The sequence below is a fragment of the Cimex lectularius genome, unplaced genomic scaffold (genome assembly GCF_000648675.2).
Source record: "Cimex lectularius strain Harlan isolate CLEC.00 unplaced genomic scaffold, Clec_2.1 scaffold374, whole genome shotgun sequence".
In the NCBI taxonomy this organism is placed as follows: domain Eukaryota; kingdom Metazoa; phylum Arthropoda; class Insecta; order Hemiptera; family Cimicidae; genus Cimex; species Cimex lectularius.
Genome location: NW_019392920.1, coordinates 22,803 through 37,610, shown reverse-complemented (window position 1 = coordinate 37,610; position 14,808 = coordinate 22,803). Strand labels below are relative to the sequence as shown.

The following is a 14,808-nucleotide window of genomic DNA, read 5'->3' as shown; positions in this document are numbered from 1 at the left end:
AGAACTGTTATTTTAGTGTGGGATTTTTCCTTGAGGTCTGCTATTTATATTTTGGTCGTCCACAGTCATCATTGCCCATTTTTTCCCCGCTGCCTTGACCTGCCAGACGCTTTTGGTGATTTTGATAAAAATGAAAAAAACGCATAATTATATAAGGATCACTGAGATATCTAAACGGATGGGAATGCTAAAATCCCTCTGAAACCATACAATAATAGGGAAATACCCAAAAGAATTATATTGTTTTGTTGGTTTCAATTAATTAAATAATATTAATTATTTCATTAGTAAATTAACAACATAATCATTGAGCTAAAATAGGATCATTTACTTTTGTGAGAACATTGATTTATTAGATAGTTTGATTTTGAATCTGTTCGAATTTTCCGGATTTTATTTCCGTCTATCATCGTTATAATAATGATTTATCATGGATAATTAGTATTTACAAACATGTGAAATAACTACACTTAATGTTGAATGGTTGATAAAAAAAGAAACTTTTATGTATTTTGCATTATCATATTTCAGAGAGAGAAAAAGGACAGTTTTCAGCCGGAATCTTTATAATGGTTTTGGAAGAACAATAACTTGGATTGTCGGCTGTCTCAGATTGCTTTTTGTGACCGCAGTACATCGTAATTTAAAATGGAAAAAAACCGGTGCCAAGTCAAGTCTCAGCGGTAACATAACAGTCGTTAAATAGGATTCAATAAAGGGAAAGGAGTTACCGAAAGATGCGACGATTCCAAGGATGCCCACAGGTTAGTAGGTGTATATAAAGCTGGTTGACCATCTCCAGCTCTATCAGTTCTCAAAGAGACTTCATACATCCTTCCACCATGGTCTTCAGGGTAAACATTTGATTTTTTTACCGACAATAACGTTCTTTAACTAATATTTTCTTTTAAAAAAATTATTTTAGCCAACCCGTAAACGGTCGTCTATGAGAGAAATAGGCCAAATAACAGTGCATAAAATAAACAAATTTTTTTCAGTGTGAAAGTTAATGTTAATACAATTATTTTTGATATACGGAATGTGCAATATAACAGGCAGAAAAAGGTATTTTGCGAATTAAATTCGGAACCAAATTCAAAAGGCTAGACTACAAAATTAGACTAAAATTCGGAGATTTGAGAATGAATTCTTTATTAATTAAAATAATTTTTTAGATTTTCAATAACAACGGTTAAAATCTCTTTATTTCTTTTATTTTTAAAATATTTGAATTGTTCGCTATTTATTTCCAATTGTAAATTATATTTTTATAAGGATATAAATGTACGCAATATTTAAAAAAAAAATTACCAGCAGTATAATAATAAATTTTCTTATTTTTTATACATAAGAACGTGTATAAAACTTTGTAAATTAAGTATATACTCATTTATTGTTTAAAAACTGGGACCCCCTTAAGAATAAAGTTGCTGATCATTCTTGTCTGTCTGTCCTCTGTTTTTCTTGTCATATACGTTTCAACCGATAAACTAAACTGAGGATGTTCACAGACAAAAATTGCACTATAATAGGCGTACCTCAGGGGTCGTACTTAGGTCCAGTTTTATTTCTTCTTTTTATCAATCTTCCTTCTATCCTCCATTCTGATAGATCATTATTACATACAGACGGTCTAAAATTATTTCACACTTTTTCTAATATAAAAAACTGCCTTGTTATTCACTAGACGACATGGTGCTGTAAAAATAACATGTCTTTGATTTGGGGCAAATGCTCTATTATCGCTTACTCCTATAAAGTTAAAAATGTTTCTTTACAAAATATAACTAATAAACTCAATTAAGAAGACTATCCGGCATTAAAGACTTAGGAATCTGACATGATATTAAATTAACATTCAACTTTTATATAGAAAAAATTTGCAAAATGGTATCTACTGGGATTACTTATAGATCCTCTTATATCTTCACAGAAAGTACAATCAGTTTTTTTTTTTTCATTTTAACAGTCCGACCAGTTCTAGAGTATGCTAGTTCTGTTTGGTCTCCATATACCAATATCAACATCCAAATGTTGGAAAAATTACAGCGTAATTCCTGAAATTAGTCTACTTCAAAAAATCAAGTTGTTTGGATGTAAATTCCATGCGAGGAGTAATATGTCCGATATGATATTTTTCCACGAATTTCTTAATAAGAATACTGACTCCCAAGAATTTTCATCAATTTTCGTGTCCCATCTACTTTCCTACCAACTCTCTAGCTCTCCCATATACGGGATGATGGATGCGGTCAATATGCTTGTCATGTAGTATAGTTACTAATAATGTCCAATTTCAACAGGAATTTGAGAGGACCTTGTACAACAACGGTCATTTCTCGACGGCATCACAATATTTTTAAGCTATTTCAGTTAATACCCCGATAGTTTACTAATGACCTATGTCGCAAAACCACCACAATTGAGAGGCCCTTCCTAGTTCGAGCCACAAATCTCTGCAATTCTCTTCCTTTGTCAATCCGCAAAGCTGACTCCCTGACCTCTTTTAAATCCCTCCTGTGCTAGCGCTTTATTCTCTCCAAACAGAGACGACATAGTTCAACAATATTATTAGATCCTTTTGCTACATAAGAAAGCTTTTCACTTCCTTTTTCAACCTTTATTATCACATTTTGTGATTATGTTCGCAAAAGGCAGGGAATTTTTTTTCTAAAGTCGTAATGTTGATATTATTTTTTTATATTTTGTATTATGTGTTTTACTTCTATTTATTTCATTATATGTTATGTCAAACATTCAATAATTCAACTGCCAGATTTGTAAAAATTTTTGTTACCATATTCTTAGGGCACCTTCGTCCCGGAATAAAGTATTCCCTCTCTCTCTCTGTCTGTCTGTCTGTCTGTCTGTCTCTCTCTCTCTCTCTCTCTCTCTCTCTCTCTCTCTCAGAGACAGCATAGTTCGTAATTATTCGGAGATCGTAAGATGCGGTCTGGTGAGACGTAGATTTTGAAAAACATTTTCTTTATCGTGCCTACGTTTCGGTCTTTATTGAGATCATCTTCAGGGCTCAAAATGTCTATTCTCCGCGTAGATGTGTCATTCTTGTCTGTCGTGCCAGTGAGATATTGCAATAAGTTTGTGCAAGTTTAGTTTGTGATTATGTTCGCAAACTACAGACAATTCTTTATTATTACTACTTTTCCCAAAATTCATTTTACTGCTACTAATATTTCTATTTTTTATAATTTGTATTGTGTGATTTACTGCAACTTATTTTAGTAGATATTACCGTCAAACCTTCAGTAATTCAAGTGCCAGTTTTGTAAAAAAATTTGTGGCTTTTTGTAATTTTTAGGGGACTCTAGTCCCAGAATAACGCATTTTCTCTCTGTCAAAATTAGTTTATATGTATGCGTGTATATGTGTGCGTATACCGAATGTTTTGTTGTGTATATATGTATCTATAACTAGTTAATCTTGTATACAATTATTTTTATTTACTAGTCGAATACCACAGATTATTTTTTATGTAAATATTGGTATCTAAATTATACTGTATCCTATTATTTTCAGTTTTTAATATTTCAGTGTTTTTCCTGTTTTAAATGTTCTTTGTTTTTCTTGTTATTATTGTATTAAAATGGGTTATTACCAGTAAAAAAATAAAGATAGATAAGAATGATAAAACACGAACCAACTATCGGTTCATAACCAGCAAATCACACAATGGAATCTTACCATAAAATCATGGTTGCACATATTTGATTAGCAAGTATTATTTGCACAGATAGTCGCTTAAACAAGTTTTCCTGTGAGAAGAGGAAAATTGGAGTAAAAGTTAAGTGGATGCGCTTTTCTGTTTAGGTATTTCTTTTGGCAGCTTTGGTTGTAGTGGCCCAGGGACAGTACGTGGTGAACCAGCAGGCCCAGGAACCTTTCGACCCCAACCCCCAGTACAGCTTCAGCTATAACGTCCAGGACCCGGTGACCGGTGACAGCAAATCCCAGACCGAAAGCAGGAACGGAGACAACGTCCAAGGCAGCTACACCCTCGTCGAGCCCGACGGTTCCGTCCGCACTGTCGAGTACACGGCCGATGCCGTCAACGGCTTCAACGCCGTCGTACACAAGGACGGCGGACACGCTCCCGTCGCCGCCCCCGTCACCACTCGAGTCGCCGCCCCCGTCGCCACTCGTTTCGCCGCCCCCGTCGCCGCCCGCGTCCTCGCCCCCGCTCATTACTACACCTCTCAGGTCCCATACACCTCTCAGGTTCCGTACACCAGGGGATACGCCGCCGGCCCGGCTGTTGTCCGTTCGACCTTCTCTGCGCCCTACGCCAACTACGCCTATTAAATGACTGACGGATGATGATCGTCGTACCCATCTGATCTTTTGTTTTTGCTCAATTTCAATAAAGTCTTGTTGTTTTAAACTAGTTTTTTTTTTGTTTTTTATCAATATTTCAACATGTACATTATGCCGTCTCGAATAAACACAGTCGAAATAATAAACTTTTCACGAGAATACAGCATAATGCAAACTATTCCATATATGAAGAAATCTTTAATACTTTCAACATATTATTCATATGTTGAGCCGGCAGTGGGTCACTTTCTGACTTCTACAACTCCCAGATCCTCGCAAAGGCGAAAGCGATTGAGTCACATCAAAACATGTAAGCGTTGACCGATCCAGCACGTAACCCAGTGCCGGTTCTCGAAATGCATACCAACATAAGCCACATATGGTTTTTTTCTCTCATTCTCCATGTTTTTACACCCTTTAAATATAACTTTTATAAAACCTTCGATAATTATGTCCGCATGGGTGAATGAATTATACCGCACCAGTGGAACAAGGTCATCAGATGCCCAGTGCATAAAAACACATTGTGTACACATTTCACTCTTCGTGGCTCTCTTTATCAATCCTCTCTAACAAGTTCATCAAGGTATCAGGAAGACTAAGTCCACAGTAAACCAGATCACCCTTCCCTTGATTCTTAAGAAAGTTATTTAATTATGGGTGCCCCTCCTTCTTTATAGATGTTAAAAGTCAACGTTTTAGGGGACCGCGGTAGCCGAGTGGTTAGCGTGAGAGACTCTCGGCTCATAGACGCCGCGGCCGTGGGTTCGATTCCCACCGTCGCCTTTAGCCATTTTTTCACGATACCCCCCCGCAAATATGAACACACATATAAGAATTTGTCACCATGGTTTTAAAGTTAAAAAAAGGGCTATGATTTTATGAAGATGAGGCCATACAAGAAACCAACCATGCTCGTTAGGCTGGTGAAAATGACAAAGTTGGATAGTTCATCGGAATTCCGTATCGCTTATTTTCAGGACAGATAAAGGACTGAGGCAATGTGACTTTCTGGCCTACCTTCTGTTTAACTCAGCCCTTGATTCATTTCACTCTCAATTCAAGCATCCAGACCTCAGGAACCATACTCATTAAATCCATCTAGCTGCTGGCCAATGCGGACGAGATAGATATCAGGTGTTTTACTTGCTTTACATGAAGAAGCCTAACGAAATGTACGAGAAGTGGTAATGGACCATTGAGAGATAGATTTGCAAGTTGGCTCGTAATCCTTAAACAAAGTCCACAAATTTATATATTCTCGTCTTCCTAATTCCGCCAATCCAAGCTGATAACCGGAACACAAGCAGTTTGATATCGAGGAGTACAAAAATTTGGATCTGTAAAACCTTCATCCGTTCAGTACTATCGAAAGCTCTATATGCATCCAGACCTCAGGAACCATACTCATTAAAGCCATCTAGCTGCTGGCCAATGCGGACGAGATAGATATCAGGTATTTTCCTGGCTTTACATGAAGCAGCCTAACAAAATGTACGAGAGGTGGTAATGGACCATTGAGAGATAAATTTGCAAGTTGGCTTGTAATCTTTAAACAAAGTCCACAAATTTATATATTCTCGTCTTCCTAATTCCGCCAATCCAAGCTGATCAACCGGAACACCTTATCTAGTAATCTATTTTGGCCGTTCAAAATATATATAAAGCAGTTTGATAACCAGGAGTATAAAAATCTGGATCTGTAAAACCCTCATCCGTTCAGTAATATCGAAAGCTCTATAAGCTTAGATCCGTAAGGCTGATAAAAGAATCTTTTAATTTTTGAAAGGTAAATTCTTCGAAAACTTTTGGGTGGCGTGGAAGAAAGGGGTGAATTGCGAAGAAGACCAAATGAGGAAGCACACTACCTGCTAAAAGAAGCAAATGTTGTAAAAGTAATAAAACTTCAAGAAAGCTGGCCTGTCCAAATGCGAGGATGAAGGATGGGGAAGTGTCGGCAAAAATAACGGTTGGACAAATGGGCCGTGTATTAAGGTCGCAAGGCCTCGGGACGCACGCGAGTGATATCCTAGGAACTGGAAGGCAACTGCAAACGACAAGGGCTTTTTTTAACAAACTGATTAAGAAGGCCTGGATCACACAGGATTGTAATGCCAAGAAAGATAAATAGATAGGGCGAAATATAAATTTAATAAGCAATGTACTTTTAATAATGCGAAATGTGAAAAGTTGGAGGTGGTTGTTGATCTGGGGGTTAGTGCACACGTGTTTAACTGATGACTGGCACATGATCACACAACTGTGACTGTCTCTCGCGGGTTCAGATGTCACTCATTGTCAGTAAAGCGCGAAGTGTCAAGATCAATGTCATCATCATTAGAGCTAATCATTTTAAACAATTTTACAAAATTATTAAATTAAAGACATTCAGTGGTAAATAATAGCCATTTAATCACTTATGAAGATAAAAAATAAAAAAGATAGAAATCTTGGCACAATGTATACCAATAAGGCAGGACAGAAGAAAAAATTACGAGAATATTAAACAAAAATAACAAATGTTAACGTGAGGTCTCTGCTTGGAGGGCGAGGAGGTGATTATACAGGTGGGATTTAAAGGAGGAAAAGGAGGCAGCGTAACGAATAGAAAGGGGAAGGGAGTTCCAGAGTTTAGGAGCTCGGATCAGAAAGGATCTTTCGAAGGCATGGGTTGTATTTTGCGGAAGGATAAGATCGATTGGGGATGAGCGGGTCTTACGAGTGAGATGTGAGGAGTTGAATTGATTGGATGATGTAAGGAGGACGACGAGTGTGGATGGACTAGAAAAGAAAGCAGCATAGGAAATACAGTGCACGGAAGGAGGGGAATAGCCAGGAAAGTTGGGACACCCGGGACCCTCGTGGGGTGCCGAACACAAATCTACGCAACAATTCATAAGACGCTTCAATCGCTCGTTCTCCCCCTCCGAGAGACCACCGTATGCCAAACGGCTATAATCAAAGAAGGGAAGTACAAGGGAAGATACAAGGAGTTTGCGGGTGGAGAAAGGTAAGAGAAGCCAGAACCGATGAAACAGGCTGAGGAGGTAATGGAATGGCGGGAAATTTAGGAAATGTGAGAAAGCAGGAAAGGTTTTGTTCAAAGACTACTCCTAGGTTTTTAACCGAAGAGCAGAAGGGGATGGTTATTTAGCATGAGAGGTGGGATCCTGGGGAGGGAATTAAGGAGTTGCCTGGACCCGATAATTATGGCGGTGGATTTGGACGGATTGAGGACTAGGGAATTTTTATGGGCCCATTCGTTGATGGAGTTTTGGTCTTTTTGGATCTTGAGAGTGGCCGAGTGAAGATCAGAAGGGTGGAAAGATATGTATATTTGGCAGTCATCGGCATATAGGTGATAGTACTGGATGGAGTCGGGCAGATCATTGATATAAATGGAAAAAAGTATAGGAGAGATGCTAGAGCCTTGGGGCACCCCAGATTTTAGAGGGAGGAAGGAGGAGGTAAGGCCATTGGGAAGGGAGACTGCTTGGTGGCGATTAGTAAGGTAGGAGTGGAACCAACGGATGGTGATGGCGGAGAAGGAAAAAGATACGAGTTTAGAGAGGAGAGAAGAGTAAGGGACAGAATCGAAGGCTTTAGAAAAATCAAGAAGGACAAGTATAGTAACTTTCCGTTGGTCCATTGCTAAGTGGAGGATTTTTATTAGTGCTGATTGGGTGGAATATCCTTGGCGGAAGCCAGATTGGAGGGGGTTGAGAAGATGGGACTGTTCAAGGTGCCTGGAGACTTGTGCTTGGACTAATCTTTCTAGGGGCTTGGACAGGTTTGAGAGGATGGAAATGGGACGGTAGTCTGTAGGGGAGGATGGGTTGGGGGTTTTATTGCCAGGGTTTTCAGGTTTGAAAAATGGCAAAAAGGATGGAAAATTCAAAAGGTGCGGTTGAGATGGGAAGTTGGTGTCCGAGTGGATCGAGGTCACGATAGCTCAAGTGGTAGAGCAGCGGCGTATCAAGCCGAAGATAGTGGGTTCGAATCCCGCTCGTGCCATTGACTTTTTTATCTCAACTAAATACCTTAATTAATTATAATATATTAATTGGTCAAGCGGACCACGAAATTGGTGAATTTAATTATTTTTATATAAGAGTGTTACCAAGTTTTATTTAATGTACCGTTAGTTAAACTAAGACATATTCAGCAAAGGCAAGCTCCAGACTGTACTTTTAATTTTAATTATTTCCATAAAAATGTCTACTAAATCAAAGGTTAAATTTAAAAAATGGCTTTTTGAAAAAACTTCAATTTTGTATCTTTGATTATATTTGGCTCTTTTGGATGACGTGTTTGTCTAGAACCGGGCCTCCTATGGTGGAACCCAGTTTCTCAAAAATGTCTAACGGCGTCTCGCTGTGTTTCGTATGGATCTCCAATTGTAATAGCCGCAGGCCTGATGGAACGTCCATCATCAATAAGTGCCAGTTAAGCAGTTAAGTTTAAAAATTTAAATTAATAAAACAAAGATGAAAACTAAACAGGTTAGTGCTTCATAAATCAAATGAGGCGGAACAAACATTTTAAATTCCGTAAGAAGTAAACATTGAAAAATCCTTTATCCTTGTTTTGGATTAAGGATTAAGTGTATTTACTCTAATTGATTTTCACAGTTTAAAACACAGCAAAAAAAAATTATTGATAAAAACAATGAGACAAATTAAGGTCAGAATTTTCTTTTATCGAGAAAAAAAATTCAATTGGGTGGAATTTTTTGCTTGTTAGTGTGTATTAATTCTTCTTTTTAACTATTGAATTTATAAATTATTAGGAGTTGGCTTCAGGGGAAATGCAACCTGAACGAGGTAGTGGAGAGTAATAATACGCAGTATAATTTATAAACATATTAACAATAAAAAGAGTTTCCTGGCTTCCTGGATAAAGGAGCCGTTCTACCGATTATATATCAACGTGTTCTATCGTACATCCCAGGCCTTATCAATTTTCTACTTTGATAGGCATGATCAAAGAGTCCCTCCTTATCACGTAACCTCACTGGTTTGTGATACCCAATGAATCAGAAACAAGGGGCAAAGGCTGTTGACGTTCTTGTTGTTATGCCCGTTCACGTTTTGAGCATTTGATCCGATTCGATAAGCTTTATAGTCGGGTCGGATGGAATCATCCCCTTCCGAATCAGGAACGACGATAAGGGCTCGACACTGTTTTCACAAACAGGCGAAAACTAATAGCACTTCGGGTTGTTAACGAAAGATCCATTGGCCTGTTATGAGTGAGAAATTTTCTTTCTAAGTAATCCAACCGACAAGGAATGCTCTATCATTTTGACATTTTTGACACTATCTGAAATGTATGACCTTCTTGGTTCATGTCTCAACATAAGTGAAACTGTACAATTTCTTAAATTACTTATTTTGCCGTTGACGCAATATCTACTTTTTTAATTAAAAAACAATCTAGTCTAAACCAACGAAAAAAAATTTTTTTTTCAAGGTTGACAAATTTTGTATTTGGAAATATTAAGACTAAGTAAAATTTGGAGATAAAAATTGGTCATACGCGGAAAGTGAAACCTAGAATAAAACGGGAGAGTCCTACGCTCACTGAAGAGCCTGATTTAAAATATGCAAGTAAAAAGGAATAAAGAAATGTTATTAATCAGGCTCTCCTCTTAACATATTTGCTTCTTCTGTAAACTTTTTCATAATCTACTCTCTATGCAGAACACTATTACCTAACATGAACATGTACAGTTAAATGCTAAAAAGGGAACTGTATTTTTTAATTTGTAAAACTTATCGTAATTTCACACCATCGTATCCCCGCAAGCAAATACAATTTAAATTAAAGGAAACAACAACAGGGCTAATGACAAAAAGGCGGGAAAATTCAAAAGGTGCGGTTGAGATGGGAAGTTAATGTCCGAGTGGGTCGAAGTCACAATAGCTCACGTGGTTGAGCATCGGCGTATTTAGCCGAAGGTCGTGGGTTCGAATCCCGCTCGTGACACCGACTTTGTTATCTCAACTAAAAACCTTACATAAAAGGTTATATTGAAAGTTTGGTCAAACTTTCTTTTAATTTAATTTTGTTAGATATATTTTGTAGATATCCCATATTATTTTTTTCGTCCTTTTTAGACTTTTGTGGTGTTTTACTTTTTGTGTAGGTTTGTATTGCATTTTGCTCATTCTATTGGCACTTGCAGGTGCCACCGGGTGTATTCAATCCCGGTGGACTTGCATTGCTAAAATTGGTCAAGGATTCCTTCTACTGTCAGGACGTGTAAATCGTTGTATATTTTTAAATTGATTTAAATCTCCATTTCCATAGTTTTTGGCTACCATGCTTAGCTCAATATTCCAAAGTTCTAACTTGAATTGTATAAAGCCATGAGGCTATTTTATATTTATACACCATGTTTTATTATAATATATAATTTTGGAACACACCAATGGGCCACCATATGGCCTTTGATTTTTTTACTGTTTTTTCCAGGCAAATTTAATCTAGTTTTTTTTTAATTAAAAGGGCATCCGACAGGTAGGACATTTCAGCCCCGAGCACATGCGAAATATACTAACACATACAACACGCATTCATACCTATTTACATTGTGCTTATTCTAACAGAAAGGATAAATGATGGAGTGGGTGTGGTGTTCAATCATTTTTAAAAAGATAGTTCCTACTCAAAGTAAGTTGTTTTGCACTATCCGGATTTCGAGCCCTTTAGCTCATCATCAGGCTGTAGGAGCCCTTCAACCTGATGATGAGCTAAAGGGCTCGAAATACGGATAGTGCAAAACAACTTACTTTGAGTAGGAACTATCTTTTTTCAAAGGATTGTTCTTATTCTGTTTAGTATAAGGAGTACTCATATTCTTCCATCGACCAGCTCACAAGCGACGATTCTTCAAGTCACGCACCGAGCAAGAGGCTCGAGGGGTGATGGAGATACAATTTCACCATCAAGCCCTCCCCAATCACACTAATAAATACACTCACTATATAAAACACAGAATCACAAAACACATATTTGAAGGCTATATACAATAAAAAATTCCCAATTTGCTTAAAAACCTGAACAGGGGACCCTGAAACTCGCTACTGTCGGACATCAAACGCTATTAATTAAATTTATTGGGTAAACGTCGTTTTATTTTCATCACGTTCACGTGTCTTGGTACAGTCAAAAAGTTATAAAATTAATAAGTTTCACCATTTTGGATGACCAGGTGATCAACTATTCTTCTCTTCCTCATCATAATCTAAATACTTAATAAACGTTTTAACAGTTTTAAAAGTCAAAATCTATGGTATGTGAGAAGAAAGGTCTGGTACGTACGAACGATGTCATAAGCACTTCTCCAAAACTGGAATAATCTTATTTACAAACGCAATCATCAAGGCAGATGGAGATTTAATTTAATTCACAATGATTTGTGTGAATCACACATTAGTTCTTCAATGTTTTTTATATGAACTTTTCCTTATTGCATTGGACTTTCCCCATTGAACCGATACCAACCAACATACATCTGTTTGGGAAATTGAGTACTCGATATTCCTCCATCTACCTGTTCCTTATAAAAAAGTAATCTAAATTGGGGTCGATGGGTCTTTTTATAAAATTTTCGCCACGGCCCAAGTCAGACACACAACCTGAGAGTCGATGGAGAAGCTACTTCGCCATCTGCCCATCCCCATTCACACTCATAAATACATTCACTCATACAAGACACAGAAACACAAAACACATAACTTAACTGAGCACTCTCAACACGACACGCAAGAATGGCACAATTACACAGAAGACAAACACTTTGAGCTCTGAAGATGATCTCAATAAAGATCGAAACGTTGGCACGATAAAGAAAATGTTTTTCTGAAACCTACATCACATCAGACCGCATCTCACGATTTCTGAATAATTACATAACTTAATTTCTACACAATAAAAAATTCCCAATTCCCTTAAAAAGCGGACTAGGGGACACTGAAACTCACTGCTGGGTCCAAGAATCTCATTTAAATCTGGGGGCATGATGCACCCTGTAAGGAGCCAAGACATGACCGCTTCAATTAAGTGGGACAAGAGTAACCTATCTCTGCATGGGAGCACCTGCGCGAGGATTTGCCCAAGAATCAACCGCGTATGACCTATTGTTAATCTGGTAAGGACTATTCCTCGTTTCCGGTTGAGGCTCTCGGGAGGCCATCTGCAATTGCCTTAACATCTTAACACACAAGAGCCTCTGGGACGATCCCGCCCACTACCGCTGCCATCTCTCTTTTATCATTGATTTTAAGGCGCGCTTAGCGTCAGATCGTCTGATCGCTATTGTCAGTTGGGAGGATGAGAGGTCCACCTTTCGCCTTATGCACATTCGTTACTCTCCATGCCGATATGCCAGGGAACAACCCCGTTTTTCTGTATCCCTCCAGTTCGCATACCTTTCTGACGTGCTTTTTTGTATACTCGGTCGTTCTAAAAACGACAATGAGGATCTTTAACGTCCTCACCTAGCCTATTCGGCCTTATCGGACGTTTTGATTCTCAAGATTAGAGCTGACGCACCTCCACATACGACAGAATGGTGTTCTGCCGCAGCATTGTTGTAGAGACAGCTCAGCCCCGAAGACCCAAGACAATCTCGCTCCCCGTCTACTCCGAGTGGTCGGGTCTGCATTACACATCAGATCGTATGCCGCGCGGTAAGGGCTACTTAAGCCGAATTGCATTAGCCTGGTCTCCCGCGCACTCCATAGATAGAGAAGGCCACTCTATCTCCTAGAGTATTGGGGCTTCTTTAGCGTAAAAACTACTGGATCCGCAGATGATTGTTTAAAGTGGAATTGCTAACCACCCACTAGAGGAGTACCGCCTACGGTAAAAGCCTCCAATCGAGCTCAGCCTACACCTACGTGTAAAGCATACTCGAGTAGGAGCAACCGATTCACTACCCGTTCCCGTCCGCCGCTACTCATGCATTCGAGGGACTTTTCAGCATAACCATAGCGTCCTCAACGCTTATACACTGCCGTCCCATCCGCCGTATCCCGCGAAGCCGGGTGTATAACAAGTTTCATGCGTAGGTCACAGATAGAAGACAGCCTCTTCTCTTAGTACCCGCCTATGGTCTCGCCACGGCCAACTACGAGTCCATTCCTATTGTAACAGGGTCTGAACCTTGGAACGTTTCTTACCCCGTAGTACGGATGGCTATGCACCCTCCCCCGTCTATGCAGAAAGGATCTCGTACCCTAACCCTCGTGTGCCTCTGAAAAGGCACCCGCGCCCATGCCGACCCGAGGCCGACACGAGTACAGTGCTTTAGAGAGGTTGCCAAGCCCTCAGGGCTGCACCATTATTTTGCGCCCGGACACCCCCCCCCTTGTAACCAAAGATTGGAAGGGATCACAGGAAACATTGAAGGAACCTGGAGTGAGAAAGGGACTTGGATGAGGACACGAGGTACACCTTTCTTGGGCCCCGAACCTTAACCATTGTACCACCCGTCGTCGTCATAGGTCTGACAGGAGCACTACAGTTCGACAGAGAACCTGTCACGTCAAGTCCAAACAGCGCTCAGAAAGTCGGTACATACGAGGAAAGCTGAGCCTGCTTAGTGTTATTCTTAGATATTTTCCCCGGCGAAAGTTATATTTTTAAGAAGGTGCTTTTAAATCAAAATTCCTTCTTTTTGTGAATGTTATTTTAATGATATATTATCGTTTGGTATTATACCCGTATTATCACACCATCTTTCTAGTAATTTGAGAGCACATTGAATTGAGACGAAACAGTTTCATCCTTTTGCCACATGACCAGTAGATCATCCGCACAACTTACGCTACCCTAGATTTCCAGAAAGGTCATCATCCAACAACAATAACAAGAGTGGCAATAGTACAACTTGATTGATTATTGCACGGATTCGGTACAGAAACTGTCAATTTACCTGTTCTAATTTCCGAAATATTGTTGTATCCCCTAGTTAAGTCTTAACATGTAAATGTAGCTTTTCTGCTTACGGAAATTATCTACCTACATCGAGTTGATATTTTAAACAGTTAAATCCATTTGCACATATATTAACTAATAAAATCGAAACGTCTCGTCATATAAATATATTCGATCCTCCCCCGCCAAAGTTATCAAAATCTTTTCTAGACGAACATTTTGGGACGGCAAACGGATTGCAAACTAAAAGACAAATTAACCATTTCATAAATTCGCATTTGAACTCGTGGGTAGAGCGCTCCCTGTTGTCATCTTGATAAATTCAAAATGTTAGAGATGTCAGCTAAATGTCAACGTGGTTTCCAAGTCCGCCGAAGAGGGACGCTCGGCTCTTTCAAATCATTCCTTTAAAAAATTATTATCTTTCATTTCGAAAAGATGTAAGATTCATTCAAAATCTGGTGACGTTCTAATGATGATGTTATGTCCAAAAAAATTTGCAATGATACATCTCTCACTCACATTATCAGA

General features: G+C 38.8%; 1 protein-coding gene across 1 annotated transcript; it reads left to right on the top strand.

The window, feature by feature from the left end:
* Positions 1 to 753: 753 nt before the first annotated feature.
* Positions 754 to 4,403, top strand: LOC106664944 (larval cuticle protein A2B-like). The gene is made up of 2 exons (XM_014391053.2): positions 754 to 854; positions 3,829 to 4,403. The coding sequence occupies exons 1-2, from the start codon at positions 843 to 845 to the stop codon at positions 4,318 to 4,320; spliced, it is 504 nt and encodes a 167-aa protein (XP_014246539.1). The 5' UTR covers positions 754 to 842; the 3' UTR covers positions 4,321 to 4,403.
* Positions 4,404 to 14,808: the final 10,405 nt, after the last annotated feature.